This window comes from Girardinichthys multiradiatus, chromosome 23, assembly GCF_021462225.1.
Source record: "Girardinichthys multiradiatus isolate DD_20200921_A chromosome 23, DD_fGirMul_XY1, whole genome shotgun sequence".
NCBI lineage: Eukaryota > Metazoa > Chordata > Actinopteri > Cyprinodontiformes > Goodeidae > Girardinichthys > Girardinichthys multiradiatus.
This window is the reverse complement of record NC_061815.1, coordinates 19,494,464-19,511,139: the sequence shown is the minus strand read 5'-3', so window position 1 is coordinate 19,511,139 and position 16,676 is coordinate 19,494,464. Positions and strand designations below refer to the sequence as shown.

The following is a 16,676-nucleotide window of genomic DNA, read 5'->3' as shown; positions in this document are numbered from 1 at the left end:
ATCAATTGGTCTTGGGAATGACATATACAAGTCCTGCACAGTGGTCAGAGGGATTTTAAGCCATTCTTCTTGCAGGATAGTGGCCAGGTCACTACATGATACTGGTGGAGGAAAACATTTCCTGACTCGCTCCTCCAAAACACCCCAAAGTGGCTCAATAATATTTAGATCTGGTGACTGTGCAGGCCATGGGAGATGTTCAACTTCACTTTCATGTTCATCAAACCAATCTTTCACCAGTCTTGCTGTGTGTATTGGTGCATTGTCATCCTGATACACGGCACCGCCTTCAGGATACAATGTTTGAACCATTGGATGCATATGGTCCTCAAGAATGGTTTGGTAGGCCTTGGCAGTGACGCAACCATCTAGCACAAGTATTGGGCCAAGGGAATGCCATGATATGGCAGCCCAAACCATCACTGATCCACCCCCATGCTTCACTCTGGGCATGCAACAGTCTTAGTGGTACGCTTCTTTGGGGCTTCTCCACGCCGTTACTCTCCTGGATGTGGGGAAAACAGTAAAGGTGGACTCATCAGAGAACAATACATGTTTCACATTGTCCACAGCCCAAGATTTGCGCTCCTTGCACCATTGAAACCGACGTTTGGCATTGGCATGAGTGACCAAAGGTTTGGCTATAGCAGCCCGGCTGTGTATATTGACCCTGTGGAGCTCCCGACGGACAGTTCTGGTGGAAACAGGAGAGTTGAGGTGCACATTTAATTCTGCTGTGATTTGGGCAGCCGTGGTTTTATATTTTTTGGATACAATCCGGGTTAGCACCCGAACATCCCTTTCAGACAACTTCCTCTTGCGTCCACAGTTAATCCTGTTGGATGTGGTTCGTCCTTCTTGGTGGTATGCTGACATTACCCTGGATACCGTGGCTCTTGATACATCACAAAGACTTGCTGTCTTGATCACAGATGCGCCAGCAAGACGTGCACCAATAATTTGTCCTCTTTTGAACTCTGATATGTCACCCATAATGTTGTGTGCATTTCAATATTTTGAGCAAAACTGTGCTCTTACCCTGCTAATTGAACCTTCACACTCTGCTCTTACTGGTGCAATGTGCAACCAATGAAGACTGGCTACCAGGCTGGTCCAATTTAGCCATGAAACCTCCCACACTAAAATGACAGATGTTTCAGTTTCATTGTCCAACCCCTGTATGGTCACTACAACAGACTGATAAGGGAGCTGAGGGTGAAAGATAAGAATTCCTTTTGTTTCATGGTTAAGACAATTCTGTAGGGAATCCCGATTGTGTTAAGAACACATAGGAATGTCTATGATTTGGAATGAGTTACAATGCCTAAGAATGACCTACGAACTTGATAAGAATTTTATGAATTGTTTTTGGATATGGGAGTCCTGCACCAAAATTATTTTGCCACAAATTCCAGATGACTCAAGAATTCGTAAGAACTCACTAAGAATAAAATATTAATCAGTTATGAATTCAGGAACGTATTTCAATTCAGCTAATTATCCTGAAATGTAGCAGTTCTTGGTGATTCATGCCACTTGTGGTCTGTGTGGAATAGTGGTATTAGAGCACATCCCCAGTAAGGTTGGGTGCCTTTCACATTTGAACCGATAAGGTACCAATGCCCGGTACCTGGGAATAGGTACCGATACTCAACGGTACCAGTTTTCGGTACTTTTGTGTGTGTTTATGTGGCAATAAATGTTAATTTGTTTAATAATAAAATCTAAAAAATGCTCAGTTTAACATATTTATTTCTCAGTATATGAACTTTAATGAATATATGAAAACAACATCCAGCTGCTTGCATTGTTTGTTTCAAACATTTCTTCTCCCATGTTGCTGGCTGCAGATGACGAGTCGCTAACGGATACAAGTGTGGCAGCCGTAGATTGTGCAAAAAAAATGTTATGTTGAAAAGCCGTAGAGGCGGATGAGAAAACTCTTGTGTTTAACCAGGTGCTTCCTCAGATTAGAAGTATTCCCGGCGCTGGCCTTGCACTTTACGTCACAAATATTGCAGCGAGTGTAATCTGTATTGTATTTTAAAAATTGGAGCCATACTTTCTAGCGTTTCTATCAGCCATGCTTTGTTGACGGTACCAGCGACTACTAACGTCATTACGTGCAATGCTGTGTTTATGTCCTGCATGGAAAACCGCCCACTCTTTCACTCCCTCAGTGTCACAATGATGCGTTTAGGTACCGAAACATGGTACCGTTTGATTTTATGTGAATCGGTACTCGGTAGTACCTACGTAATTCGGTCGGTACCTACAAAAATACCTAATTCAATACCCATCCTTAATCCCCAGATATTCAAACTTCTTCTGTGTAAATGTTGGAAAGCAGTGTATAAAGTGCTTTTATATCTTTTGAACTTCTCCACAGTGTTTACATTAAAACCAGAAATTTTGACATATTTCATTGGGATTTTATGTTGTAAACCAACAAAGTAGTTAATAATTGTGGAGTGGTCGGTAAGAATTATATATTTGTTTGCACATAAAAATCTGAGAATTGTGAAGTGCATTTGTGTTTTACCCTCTTTACTCTGAATAAACCCTAAATAAAATCTATTGCAACAAGTTGCCTTCAGAATGAAATTAAATTCATTTTATTTATAGTGCACTAATTTGCTAGAAAAAATTTGTTCTCTGTAGTGAATAAATAGCATCATGAAGACCAAGGAACACAGCAGACAAAGTTGTGGAGATGTTTAAAGCACTTTTAGGTTATAAAACCATATTACAAGTCATAACATCATGCTTTGGATATGCTTTAGACAATTTATGCCAGGAATTTAAAAATACAGGTGCAATTACTCACAGCTGTAGTAGCAATAGCAGGTGTTTCTCAAGTTTTAACTCAGAACGACTGAAACAAATGCACGCCATACATTTCAGATCCATATTTATAAAACACTGAAGCCATCTATCTTTCTCTTTCAGTTCTCAATTATAAATAAAATTCAGATAAAATACACAGAGGTTTTCTCTTGTACAATGTGAAAAAGTGCAAGAGGTAGGAAAATCTTTAAAAGAAACAGAACTGGAGTTTAATAGTTTCATGTTTCCTTCTTTATTTGTAAAACTCTTCACCATCAATGAACGTGAAGTGCATCCATGTTTGCTCTAAAGTTCAGGTAAACAAGGTAATGCCTTAGCAAACTAATCCTCTTTCGACTCAGCTAACATTATAGGATTAATGCGGACTTGATGGATACAGCTATCATTTCTCCAAGAAAACATGACCCCTGTCTTCCTTTTTTTCCTCAGAAACAGGTAATCAGCTTAAAGTCTGTCACTAAACTTCTGGCTGCGACATCCTGCTTAACAGCTGTAATTGGAAAGGCTGCAAGCTAGCTGCCCATCAGCAACCAAAAAAAAAAAAAAAAAGAGAGGGAATAGTTTTGGCCCTGTGCCGACCTCAGTCCAATTTGTTCTCTTGGTTACTGTACTTTATCACCAAAGCATCTGTAACAGAGTGAGGCCAGACATTGATCCCCTATCCAGCAATTTAATTTCTACCTCGTAATGAAATCAAATAGGAGCGCCTAATTTGTCCAATCAACTTTATTTACCCCAATTAATTCCCGCCTGGAATTGATGCACTACAGGTTTAATTAGCGACGTTCAGCTCAACATAATCAATTCTCATTTAGGTCTTAGGAAGGAACAACTTCTTTGTTGTTTGATCTGTCCTTAACAACATGTTTTCCTGAAAAAGCAGCAGCTGCTTGGCATTCTGTCATGCTGTATTTCTGCGTTTGTCTCTGACTGCATAAAGCATTCAGACCAAGCGGAACGAGACCGATCAATAAAACTTAAAATGCCAAGAACCTTTTATTTGATCTTTCTCTCCCAAGACTGAGCAAATGTCTGTGTCTGAGCCGCAGAAGATAAGCTGGGTTTTCACACAGCGAGGTGAAAAAAAAGGGTTAACATGTTGGACCAGGCTCTGGCTTTATTATTATTATTTCTTTTCAGTTTTTAATCTGATTAATGACACATACGCTCATCTCCAAACATTTTTTGACCAACGCTTGTTTATGTTGTTTTCAGAAAGAGCTCTTTGCACTATAAAATCCAGCTGGCTCAAAATGACAACGTGTTAGCGGCACTGCGTGTACAGCCAACGCGGTCACATGTTCATAGCCATCACCGAATGCTCCAGTAGCCAGACAGCAGACACAAGGAAATAACAGACTCTCCGGCTTTTCTAAAAGAGAAAACATGTCTTATTGTCTGTCTCTTCCCTTACAAAAACACTCCAGAGTGTGAGCTATTCCCTTAATGTCATACGCTCAGACCCAGGACATTTGGAGAACAGAAAAAAAGCTATTAAATCAAACAAGCATCTTCAGCTACTGCGGGGATCAGGTCCCACACGACATCAAAACTACAGCCGGCCAGGGACACTGCTTTGTTGTCATTGATTGGGTTTGATCGAGGAAGGCTCTGCACCTAAGATGGAAAAGGTCACTTCCGACTTAACTGCCGAAAGTCCATACAGGATTTATTGTATGAGATTTGGGGCCAATTCTAGCATCAAACGAAGAGCAATGAAAGCTCTGCAGTTACAGATATGGACAAATTCACCTCTAAAAACAATAATTTTACTAGGATTTTTTATTTTGACTGAATAAAAATACACAAATTAAAGGTTGTTTTCTGCCTTATGTTTTCTGATTGAGATTATGATCCTGCACTAAAAAACAATTTTACACAATTTTACCAAAATGCCAGGTGACACAATTGTTTCTACTCTTGTTGTTAATGCTTTCCACAACTCTGTTCTACCAACAGCTCAGCAGTTTGTCTTCTCTGACCTCTCAAAAGACTGGAGAGAGCAAAGAGAAAGATCCTCAACCATTTCTCTTCGCGCAATCTCTCTAGATCATCCAGAGCCATGGGTCCTCTCTTATGCTCTCTTCTCTTCAGCTCACGACAGGATTTATTGTAGGTCTGTGGCCTGAGATGGCAGTGGATCCAAGTCCTGCTAAAAGACCCGATGACGACCCAGAGACCACAAGAGTTTCATTTAAATTTTTCATTTCAAAGATTTCATGATGTCATGCAGTCTAGCATAGTACAGAAACAGGCCCACAGCACCACTGATCCTCCTACGCACTTAACGGTGGACATGATCATCTGTTTCACCTGTTCATTCTTTGTTTCAAACCAAACCCACCTGGAGTGTTTATTGGTCATCCTTAAGGCAGGTTTCAACCATGAGACCCAGAACCTTGATTCAGCATATTTAGAGCGTTCCAATGTGGAACCAGGTCATTACAACAGATAAAAGTAACACAAAACATGAGCTGCAGACTATTTATACCTATATTACTTTATGAAAAGTTGTAACCAATTTCACATGCTTTGAACTCCCTCCACAAAACTCCATCCAAATGTTCCTGCCTCCCTACTAGGGATTTCTCAGAGGTAAATAATAATAATAATTGTGCCAATGGGGATTTTGTCAATAAAACAAAAACTTCCTGACTAATGGTTAAATTTTTCAAAATCTTCTCAGATTGAGAAGATGCTGCAGCAGTGAAATATCTATTATTTTCAGGCCAGCAAATTTGTCCACATCTGCTGTTTTGGATTTGATTGCAGCTTCCGAAGCTAGAACTGGTTGGGAGGCAGTGCTGTGATGCAGAACAAAAGCTGACATCGACAGAGCTACAAAAACAGCAGCAGCACAATAAAATATCAGCTGAAAAGATTTTTCTTAGACTCCTCTACAGGAGGGAAACTGCAAAGCTGCCTTTTCTGATCTCTGTCCTTTCACTCTCGTCTCCTTTGCTCCGCAGACACATGAGTTTCTTTGCATCCAAAGCGAGCCCGACCTCTGTGATCCTGGACCTGTGGGAGGCGCAGCACTTCCACAGCGGCAACATCAACCAGCTGGCCACAGTTATGGCTGACATTGGCAAACAGGAGGCCATGATATTCCTGGTCTCTGATGGCGAGTGCTAACCCAGAGAGAGAGAAGAGAGGGAGAAGAGAGAGAGAGAGAGAGACTGGTGCAGAACACAACAAACATGTAGACATAACACTAACAGAAGCAGGAAACAAAGAGCAGCGCTGTTCCAATGTGTCCCTTCTTTATTTTAGGAGGTAGTGAAAGGTTTATCTTGGATGGAGTCCTTTTATTTACTCCCAAACAGTAAAAATCTTTAAATGATGGATTTTATTAGGATGAAGGCTGAGAGTTTGAGGATCTTTTAAGCATAATATCATTCACGTTTTTTGTTCAGCAGGCTAAGAAGGAGGAATATGCAAATGCAGTGTTCTAACTTACAGCTGATGTTGCAAATTTCTCTTAATCTTTTTTGAACTTGGTTTCAAAAACCTGCGTCACACCCAGAATAACAAGGAGGCCGTCAGTCAGTTCAGGTGAAATATGCAATTTGGCAGGTGAACATGACATTATCTCAGACACATTGTCCTACGTGTAAATGATCACGATATAGCGTGTAGCACCGCCTGCATGTTGCAGGTTTAAAAGCAGATTGTATGCCCCAGAAATCCCATCTCATCGCGTTCTGCGTTCTTTTTCTTCTTTTTTTGCTTTAGTCCAGCCGGTATCACTACTGTGAATGTAACATCTTGACATCTTTATTCAGCGAGATTCTTCTCCAGCTTTTTCTGCTTCAAAATCAATACGAGTGTGTGGTTGGAACGTTTCTTCTTTAGGAGAGGTTATAGTGTATCTTCACCCTGAGTATCACATATCTGCTTAAATCCTTTGATTTTGTTTCATGTCGTGCAGTATATTACTGTGATCATTCATCATGGTTGAGGTTTTTTTTGTGCGTTTCAGATTTCACAGCTAATGAAGGAGCCATAGCGCCAAAAGGCGTTCCAGCTGCATTTATGTGAACACTGAATGTCGTCAAAAGTGACATTTTTCCCCCCTTGATTACATTCATTCTCCAGCATGCGAACGTGGCCAAAAAGGGTTATTAAACTACATGAATAATGTAGCGCACTTTGCCTGAGAAAATTCGAAAACAAATTCTTCAAAATCGTCACAAGATTAGTCACGTTGAAAGGGTAATTGTGCAGCTTTGTTTATGTTATTTATAAAGTAATTTTGGTGGGAATTCAATATTTGCTGTGTGGTAAACAGTATTTCCACACATTTCCACACAGTCTTTTTTATTTTTATTTTCAAGCAAAGCTGGAAAGGACGTGTTTGCTCTTTTTATTTTGTGTTAATTTCCACTGATCTTTCTTAGTAATGAATGTGTCGAATCAGGCTATATAAACAGAGTTTGATGAAAAAAAAACCCACAGGTTCAGCAGTGCACTTCACAAACGGTGCGAGCAATCCCAAACTAGCCATAGTTCTGTCTGCCTCAGGGTTGCATGTGAAGCTGTCTGTTTAAAGCTAGAAAGGCCCTTTCTCCATCCTTCCATCCATGTTTTAACCTTTAAACTTCAATGAATTCATTTATGATTGTCAGATATTTGGAATGTACCTTTAAGTTTTCTTTCAGTAAGGGGAAGAACCTGTTTTTATTTTCACAGTGTTTGTAAGTTATTTTTTGTCCATATGAACTCAGATCTTTCCTCCCCTTTATGAACACTTTCAATCCCTTTTTATATGAAGATGCCATAAAAACCTAATGTTACCTTTTTAAAAACCCTTGGATTATTCCGTCAAAGAAAAAAATGATGATTACCCCCCCCCCATCATCGCCACATTGTAATATGTAAATAGTTTTTCTATAGCAGCTGTGTGCTGTCACTTTGCATACTGTATATCAGCAGAGTTGGTAACCAAAGTTTTAGGAATATCATTTGAGTCCACCACATCCTCATATTGTATCCATCAAAACAGTTTCGGCACCGTTTTTCTTGCAGAACTAGTCAGTTATGTTTCTTTTTCCTCATTTAGACTTTTCTTTCAGAAAGTTTACCCATTGTTTGATCACTTTGTAAACAAATGTAAATTATATTTTAATATGAAGCCAAAAAAAAAAAGCAACACTTAACTGGCGCAGCATTTGTCAAGTCTAAACCGTGACGTGTTTGCCTTTATCCTGTTCTTTGGCGATCTAGCAGTGATTTGCAGTGTTAAGGGTTTAGAGCCAGTTTCACAGGAAGCTTCTCTGTTTGTTCTCATGCCGGATCATTTATTTCCACAACCTGGAAGCATTTAAACGCTGAGGTGGAAGCAGTCTTCAACGCTCGCTGAGTCACCGAGGCTAATCGCAGGAGGACATCAGTCCTCGGACACTGATGCGGCAGTGTTGACGCAGCATGTTCGGGAATGAGCCATGGCGGTTGTACAGTCAGACTGTCGCGTGGGAAATTTTAGCACCCTTGTTATTGTCTTGGAGGTGTTGCCTAAGCACATTCTCAGTAATGTAGTTCACCAGCCGCCAGGATGTTCAGCATCCATCTTCGCATCAGAGTCATGCAGCACATCTACAGTTACTGTGTGATGAACAGTGGTTCCTTCATGATGAAATCTCAGACTGACAGCTCCGTGTAAGACTCGTGTCTGTAACATAAACGCTTCGTTCGAGGGTTTATGCTGTCAGCTCACCTCTGTGTTGCATCTCAGCACTGTACTCTTTGTCACTCATTACTATTCAGTGTGGAGGACGTGCGCATATATAGGTATGTGTGTGTGTGTTGTGTGTGTGTGTGTGTGTGTGTGTGTGTGTGTGTGTGCAGACCTCCCTGTCACTGACTGAACTGTTTTCATTTGAACTAAGAACAATAGACTTCTGTACTTGTGAATGGTTTTCTATTTAGTTCCTTGGTTCAATGTTCCTTGCCTTTCTGCAAGTCAAAAATGCTGTATTTAGTACATGCCACAGCGCTTATGCAATTGTATAATCCTTCTATTGTTTTTTTGTTTGGAGTTTTTTTTTAAAAAAAAAAAAACCTTTTGTGTTCCTTATCGTCAATGTAAACTGTTGTCAAAACTTTTGTGGCGGTGGAAAAACTTCTGCTAAGGGAGATTTTCTGTACTTTTTCGACAATGTTATGGATTTGTGGGTAGAATTTTGGAAATTCGTTTCTAAGTGCTTTCAAGTATTTACTTGGCCTTATGTATATATATCTATCTATGACATTTCAGAAACCTATGTATAGTAATCGAATTGGAAATTGTTGTAAATAAATTATATATTGTTACATCAAGGACTGGATTCTTTACATTCACATGCAATGAATGAAAAAAATAACTACGTATTCAGGTTCTGTTTAAATAACTACCTTCAGACATATAGATTATCTTCTGCATAATTTACTTGCAAAATATTCAGTCCAAGTTAAAACTGGAAACGGAACCAATCCACTATAATCCAGTAGGATTTATTGTGATTGCAGTTTCTGCAAATATAGCAGCCTATTTTAGTTGCTATTTGTAATAAATAATAAAATAATGCTATTTGTAAGCAGTCAACATGTTCACCAATTATTGTTTCAAGGGATAATTCATTCATTTCAATTTGAATAATTTGTCACAATCTCAAGACATCTAAACAATAATGCCACACTTAGTTAAAATGATTTGGTGACCTCTAATGGTGAAGTGAGGTGCAACCAACTGAATACACCTGAGTGTCTTTGCTCTTGTCGTGCTGGTGGTGAAACTGCTTAGCCATCAGATATCCGGGACAAAATATCTTAGTTTGATGCAAGAAAAAAAAAAAGAAAAACTGAGGGCGGAGCAGATTGAACTCAAATGGTGAAAAGCTCAAAGCACAATTGGTGGCTTCATTCAGTCACACACAAACGAAAGGCAAATGCCGGCATCTTCAACATATAAACCCTTTCTGGCATATCTTAGAACAGTGAACCGCTAATGCTACTTGTGGGTAAAGACCACCCCAATGTCTGAACACAAAATGTGCAAGGTCAGCATAATGTAATGCGACCTTCCACTTCAGACCGTCTCCACTGCAGCAGTTCACTGAGAGTTTAAACTTACTTCATGTTGCAGAGAAGCTGCACAACTAAATGATTTAGTGATTATATTTGTTGTTTTAGCTACAATATCTTTCAGCTATTTATTATCATTTAGAAACTCTCTTAATTTAGCCATTCAACAGCATTTTTGGTCATTTTGTACATTAAAAGTCTGCCAGGAGAAGGATCTGTGTGATATAAAGCATACATCGGTTCGCACCCACTGTGCAGAGGCTTGGCACACACCTTGACTCATGATTTTTATTTTTCAGATAATCCACACAGACTACTGTAAGGACACAGGGTTATGTGACTAATATCGTCCAGCAGGAGGTTGCTCACGTCTCATATTTATTCCCAGAGTCGACTGGTCCAGATGGGGATCCGAACTCCAGTCAATGGAAATATGGTGCTATAAAGCATTGTCATGATGCATTATGATTAACTCCATTCATCAAAATACTCGACTAGACATAATAAACTGATACACAAACAAATTATGTACACACAATAGTAGGTGGGTACAAAGTGGTTGATGGAGAAATTAACCTCTTGAAAACCAACTTTGGCATTTGTAAAATATTTATTACTGAACAATAAATGTTTAAAAAAAGTCAAGAGCACTAAAGTTACTTAATCTTAGAAATTCTGATACTTTTCATTAAGACTATGTGCCCAAGAAACAATTTTGGAAAACAGTTTAAAACTTATCCAGACATTAAAAAAAACCTCCAACCACATTTCTCACTTTCCAGACTTGTGTATAAAAAGGTGCCCTGGGTTTAAAAAAAAAAAAAACTTTAAAAAAAACAACACTTCAGTCTTTTCTTTAGGTTAACTAAATAGTTTTATTTGGAAATTTAAGCTATAAACACATACAGGACAGTTGTGGAGCAGTATAAATACATGAAAAGTACAGCAATAAAGTGTCATGATATTATTGTATCACAATGAAAAATGGTCGTTTAATTCCCTTTCGGACTTATAAAGGTGAAAAAGGGAATTCTTTAGATTCTCGAGGCTCTCCATTTAACACATCTGTGACATTTCAGCATCAGTCAAATGTTCTCATCTACCTGCTGTATGGACGCTGACTTGTCAGCACTAAGGTGGAACCTTGGAGGGGGGGTCCAATCAAGCAGAAATGGAGCATAGCCTCTTTGCTGCTTGACTGGTTTCTATCACATTAAAGGGCACTGCAGTAAGAGCCGATGAGTGGGCCTGGGTGGGAACAGGCTGATGTGTGATTACTACAGGATCACTGACTCTTTTAGACCTACAATGTTACTTTAGAAAGATAGAGGATCACTGCAGTTAAATCTTGATAAATACGATATAGACTTTTCTCATTTGTTAGATTGAAATTAATTAGTGACGATGGGATAATAAGTCCATGCCTACTTCCAGTTTTGCAGCACAGCTTTTGTTTTTGCAGGCAGTGAATGCAGGTGAGGTGGACTGTATGTGAAGCTAGCATTAAGCTTGGAGTATAAAAACAAAGTCTGCAGGATAGAAAAGAAGCTCGCGCTGAACTCCGTGTGTGGCTGGCAAAGACGGGATGTAGAGTTTGTCAGAGGGCGGAACGGGATAAAGAGAAGGTGGTGGGAGATGCGTTGCTTCCTCTGAAGATGTAGCTGGCTCTCTTACACTGGAGCAAAAGCGTGGCCTTTGCACAGGGGCTTATCCTTTCTCGAGTAGAACGTCTTCCCCTCCAGGTTGATTTGGCAGAGCTTTAGAGATGAAAGAAGACAGACAGAGAGGCAGATTGAGAAACCAGGGTAGAGGAGACAGACTTCACCAGTGCCAATGTGAATTTGCACAGATTTCAACAGGCCAGAGCCTGTAAATAATATTTACTCGACTGGGACGACTTCACTTTTAGTTTCCCTCACAGAAATGAGCGGGAGAGCGATAGAAAGATAGACAGCAGGTGACGGGTTACAGGATAGAAACTGAGAACAGAGGCAGATTGTTCAGGTGCTATTGTACCGGGACAGACAGGAGATGTGGGCCAAAGAGAGCCCAGCAAGAAACCGAATCAATCAAAATGACTTACAGCACAGACGAAGCACGTGTCGTGCCAGCTGTAGCCCAAGGCCTCCAGAAAGCGATCGCCAGCATCAATCTTGAAGTCACAGCCGTGGCATTTGGTGCCAAACATCTTTTCATAGTCTGGAGTGGAAAAAACAACCCATGAAAGAGTGAAAGGAAATATGAAAAGAACATCCAGATTCATAAGAAATATTCTCATCTCCAAGATCAGGTCAGGAAATCTCAATAACCTCCTCTCTTACCATATGTTCGCAACACTTATCCTTAAAGGGAGCTCAGAAACAGATCGTAAAAGTCTTTATGTTTAATAAAACTGGAGATCTCAGCTGTTTACGATGATATCTCCCATCAAACAGCAACTTAAAGGGACTGAACTGAGGCAGGAACAACATGCTGATGCCAGCCGCTGGCTCCTCATTGGCTGCTTGACGACGCAGAGGTTTGTGGCATTTTGTGCAGCAGTCGGATCTTTCCACAGTTTAAGGAAGGATTAGGATGAGGGGGGATATTGCTCCCGATACTCGACTGGTCTTTGCCAGCCTCTTTCATCACAAGGACTCGGGGGGGAAGTGTCAGGTTATAATGCTGCTTCTCAGGAGCGAGAGGCTGAGAGCTTCTCAATCCCTACAAGATGCTGAGGCAGCAGAATGTTTATCAGAGCTGAAGGCGTTATTCAGAATATGAGGACTTGGCTTTCTGGCTCATGCTCTGATAAAGCAGTTGTGCGTCAGCGGTGAGCAAGCATGCCGCCCCGCTAAATCATTTATGGCATAATGGAAGAGTGCACACTTTCCATAAAAGCCAACAGAGAAATGTATGGTAAACTGGAGCTAAATAGATTACAGCAGATGAAAACACCACACTTTATGATTGACTGTACGTGCCGCCTCATTTACGACACAAAAGCCCAAAGCGATGCTCCAACTGCATTTTACACAACTCTCTGACAAATGGCCTGATAAAAGAAGGAAAAAATGGGCTTCAAGAAGAAACTGGGGAAGGGAAGAGATTTGCTGCGGTGAGTTTCTGTTACAAAGGACCCATCTTCGAGAAAAACAACTGTGAAAAAGGCCTCTGTTCCACCCAGTGGCTGCATTTCTTTGGTGCTGTAGCTTGAACTGCTGCCTCCATCTGAAGTGAGAAGATCAAACATCCATCACAAAGTCAACACTGTGTGATAGCTTGTCAGCCAGCCTCACTTCACCCGTGGACTTCGCCAGTAAGCATTTATAATAAATATGTAGGACTGGATCCAGGCGTGGAGTTACACGGCCTCTCACTCGGGTTGAGACGTTTCCCAGTTGGCAGTGGAACCAATCAATCCGTGCACGCAGATTTTCAGAACTTCTTTTTAGTTTTGCCGAAGCTTTGTATTTTCTGCTGAAGTGTCACTGCTAAATGGAGTCTGACTTTCTCTGCTTTGAAATTAAGCTTCCTGTTACAGGTTTTTTGAATGTCGCTGTCAGTTCAGCTTGTTTTCCCCGTCTGATCCACCAAAAAACCACATACTGTGCTTTGAAAAAGTATTCACATCCCTAGAACTCTTCTACATTCCGTCATGTTATGAAGATGAGAAAACATTTGTATTCCTCCCCCCTGAGTCAACATTTAGTAGAAACATCTTTGACTGCAGCTGCAGGTCTTCTGTCGGATGTCGCTACCACTTTGCACATCCTGAGACTTCTTGTTTATTCTACTAAAACAGTTCAAGCTTTGACACATTGTATGGATCAGCATTAAAATCCAGTCATAGATTCTCACTTGGATTTAGATCTGGACTTTGACTGGGCCATTTTAAACACAAGAACAATCTTTGATCTAATCTATTCCTCTCTGGCTGTACAGGGGTTGGACAATGAAACTGAAACACCTGTCATTTTAGTGTGGGAGGTTTCATGGCTAAATTGGACCAGCCTGGTAGCCAGTCTTCATTGATTGCACATTGCACCAATAAGAGCAGAGTGTGAAGGTTCAATTAGCAGGGTAAGAGCACAGTTTTGCTCAAAATATTGAAATGCACACAACATTATGGGTGACATACCAGAGTTCAAAAGAGGACAAATTGTTGGTGCACGTCTTGCTGGTGCATCTGTGACCAAGACAGCAAGTCTTTGTGATGTATCAAGAGCCACAGTATCCATGGTAATGTCAGCATACCACCAAGAAGGACGAACCACATGCAACAGGATTAACTGTGGATGCAAGAGGAAGCTGTCTGAAAGGGATGTTCGGGTTCTAACCCGGATTGTATCCAAAAAATATAAAACCACTGCTGCCCAAATCACGGCAGAATTAAATGTGCACCTCAACTCTCCTGTTTCCACCAGAACTGTCCGTCAGGAGCTCCACAGGGTCAATATACACGGCCGGGCTGCTATAGCCAAACCTATGGTCACTCATGCCAATGCCAAACGTCTGTTTCAATGGTGCAAGGAGCACAAATCTTGGGCTGTGGACAATGTGAAACATGTATTGTTCTCTGATGAGTCCACCTTTACTGTTTTCCCCACATCTGAGAGAGTTACGGTGTGGAGAAGCCCCAAAGAAGCGTACCATCCAGACTGTTGCATGCCCAGAGTGAAGCATGGGGGTGGATCAGTGATGGTCTGGGCTGCCATATCATGGCATTCTCTTGGTCCAATACTTGTGCTAGATGGTTGCATCACTGCCAAGGACTACCGAACCATTCTTGAGGACCATATGCATCCAATGGTTCAAACATTGTATCCTGAAGGCGGTGCCGTGTATCAGGATGACAATGCACCAATACACACAGCAATACTGGTGAAAGATTGGTTTGATGAACATGAAAGTGAAGTTGAACATCTCACATGGCCTGCACAGTCACCAGATCTAAATATTATTGAGCCACTTTGGGGTGTTTTGGAGGAACCAGTCAGGAAATGTTTTCCTCCACCAGTATCACGTAGTGACCTGGCCACTATCCTGCAAGAAGAATGGCTTAAAATCCATCTGACCACTGTGCAGGACTTGTATATGTCATTCCCAAGAAGAATTGATGCTGTATTGGCCGCAAAAGGAGGCCCTACATCATACTAATAAATTATTGTGGTCTAAAACCAGGTGTTTCAGTTTCATTGTCCAACCCCTGTAGGTGTAGGCTTGTTGTCCTGCTGGAAGCTGAACCTTCACTCCAGTCTCAAGGCTTTTGCAGCTTGTAGTATGTTTACTTCTGGGATTGTCCTGTTTTTGCTCTATCTAACCTCCAGTAAACTCTGGCCAGCTTCCCTGCCTGTAGTGCAGCAAAGTATCCCCACAGCATGATGCTACCACTAAAATGTTGCACTGTATGGATGGTTTTTTTGGGGTGAGGCATTGATGGTCTTCTTTGACAGCACTTAAGATGTAGGCCAGAAACTTCAATTTAGCAAAACTTTAATTTCGGGCTGATCTGACCAGATCACCTTCTTCCATGCATTTGTTGTGTCCTCTAAAGGGCTTATGACAAACTCCAAGTGGAACTTATAGGCTTCCTTCAATAATTGCTGTTATTATTGTCACTCTTCCATAAAGGTCAGTTTTTATGAGGACACGAATAATGGTTGTCTTGTCAACAGATTCTTCCATCTGAGATATGGATCTCTGCACCTCCTCCAAAGTTACAATGAGCATCTTGCTTCTCTAATTTATGTTCTCCTCGCTCCGTGTGATGTTCGAAGCTAACCCTGCTTTAAACTCTGCAACTTTTGACCTGACCCATCTGCTTTGGTCCTTGCTCTTCATGATGTGTTTCCTTCACTAACAAATTTAAGGGACTAAAGGGGGCAGAATACAGTTTATTTGTAAAAGCATGCATCTTTTTCCTTCCCCTTCACAATTAAAGGCTACTTTAAGTTGTACCAAAACATCTCAATAAAATCCATGGAAGTTGGTGGTTGCAACTGGCAAAATGTGGAAAGTTTGTATGACTTCTGGCCAGCAGATAATTTTATTTTCCTCTTGTGATGCTCTGTAATGAACCTTGTGTGAGGTAATCCCCACTGATAAAATGAAAAGAAATCTAGATTTTAACCTATTCAGCACATCTGTGAAGCCTTACCAGGAGAAAATAATCACCACCTCAAAGCTGAGGAAACCAGACATCTAGAGTTTCATGAGTAGCCTACCTTAAGCTAGCAGCTGGATGCAACATTTGTCCAACATTAAAAGGAGCAACATGTGGCTGCAGAAAGCCACTGGATGCAACATCAGAGCAGCAGACTTTGCGTCCGACATAAATGGAGCCAAAATGGAAAGTAAACTTTATTTGAAGCCCTTCAGCTGTGATTGTGCAGAGCTGAGGCAGAGCAGCTGCAGCCAGGCTGTGTGGATTTCATTTTAAAAGCTGGAGAGCCATTCAACATCTGAGCTATTTTAAAGCATAAATGAGAATTTTGTATAAAAGAAACAATGTGCAACATTAACAAAAATGGAGAACCACTAAATAACCCCAAACATCTGAGTACAAACATATTTGAACATACCATTAAGCAAGCAGTTGTGTTGCAACATTCCTGAGAGGATTCCACATTAATCATCTGTGATAGAAGCATTTTTTCCTGAAGTGCACATAGATGAACATGTTCTCACCCCGTTTCTGGAAGATGTTTACATTGTGCATTGAGAGGGGACGTGCATCAGAGCAGTCACTTTAATGAGGCGTGAAAGCAACAAATGTGAGTGTGAAG

The 16,676-nt window shown here is 40.8% G+C and overlaps 2 protein-coding genes across 9 annotated transcripts in view; one reads left to right on the top strand and one right to left on the bottom strand.

The window, feature by feature from the left end:
* unc5a (unc-5 netrin receptor A) overlaps window positions 1-9,161 on the top strand; it is a 209,715-nt gene extending 200,554 nt beyond the window's left edge. For 4 of the 5 annotated variants that reach the window (XM_047354006.1, XM_047354007.1, XM_047354003.1 and 1 more), the window contains one exon: window positions 5,817-9,161. In XM_047354006.1, the coding sequence (XP_047209962.1) occupies window positions 5,817-5,982 (166 nt within the window). In that variant the 3' untranslated portion in view covers window positions 5,983-9,161. The other variant, XM_047354005.1, reaches the window with a different exon arrangement.
* A 1,603-nt stretch (window positions 9,162-10,764) lies between these two features.
* pdlim7 (PDZ and LIM domain 7) overlaps window positions 10,765-16,676 on the bottom strand; it is a 44,393-nt gene continuing 38,481 nt past the window's right edge. For all 4 annotated transcript variants that reach the window (XM_047353528.1, XM_047353525.1, XM_047353526.1 and 1 more), the window contains 2 exons: window positions 11,993-12,108; window positions 10,765-11,666 (listed from right to left, as the gene is read on the bottom strand). In XM_047353528.1, the coding sequence (XP_047209484.1) occupies window positions 11,580-11,666; window positions 11,993-12,108 (203 nt within the window). In that variant the 3' untranslated portion in view covers window positions 10,765-11,579. The remainder of the gene's footprint in view (window positions 11,667-11,992; window positions 12,109-16,676) is intronic.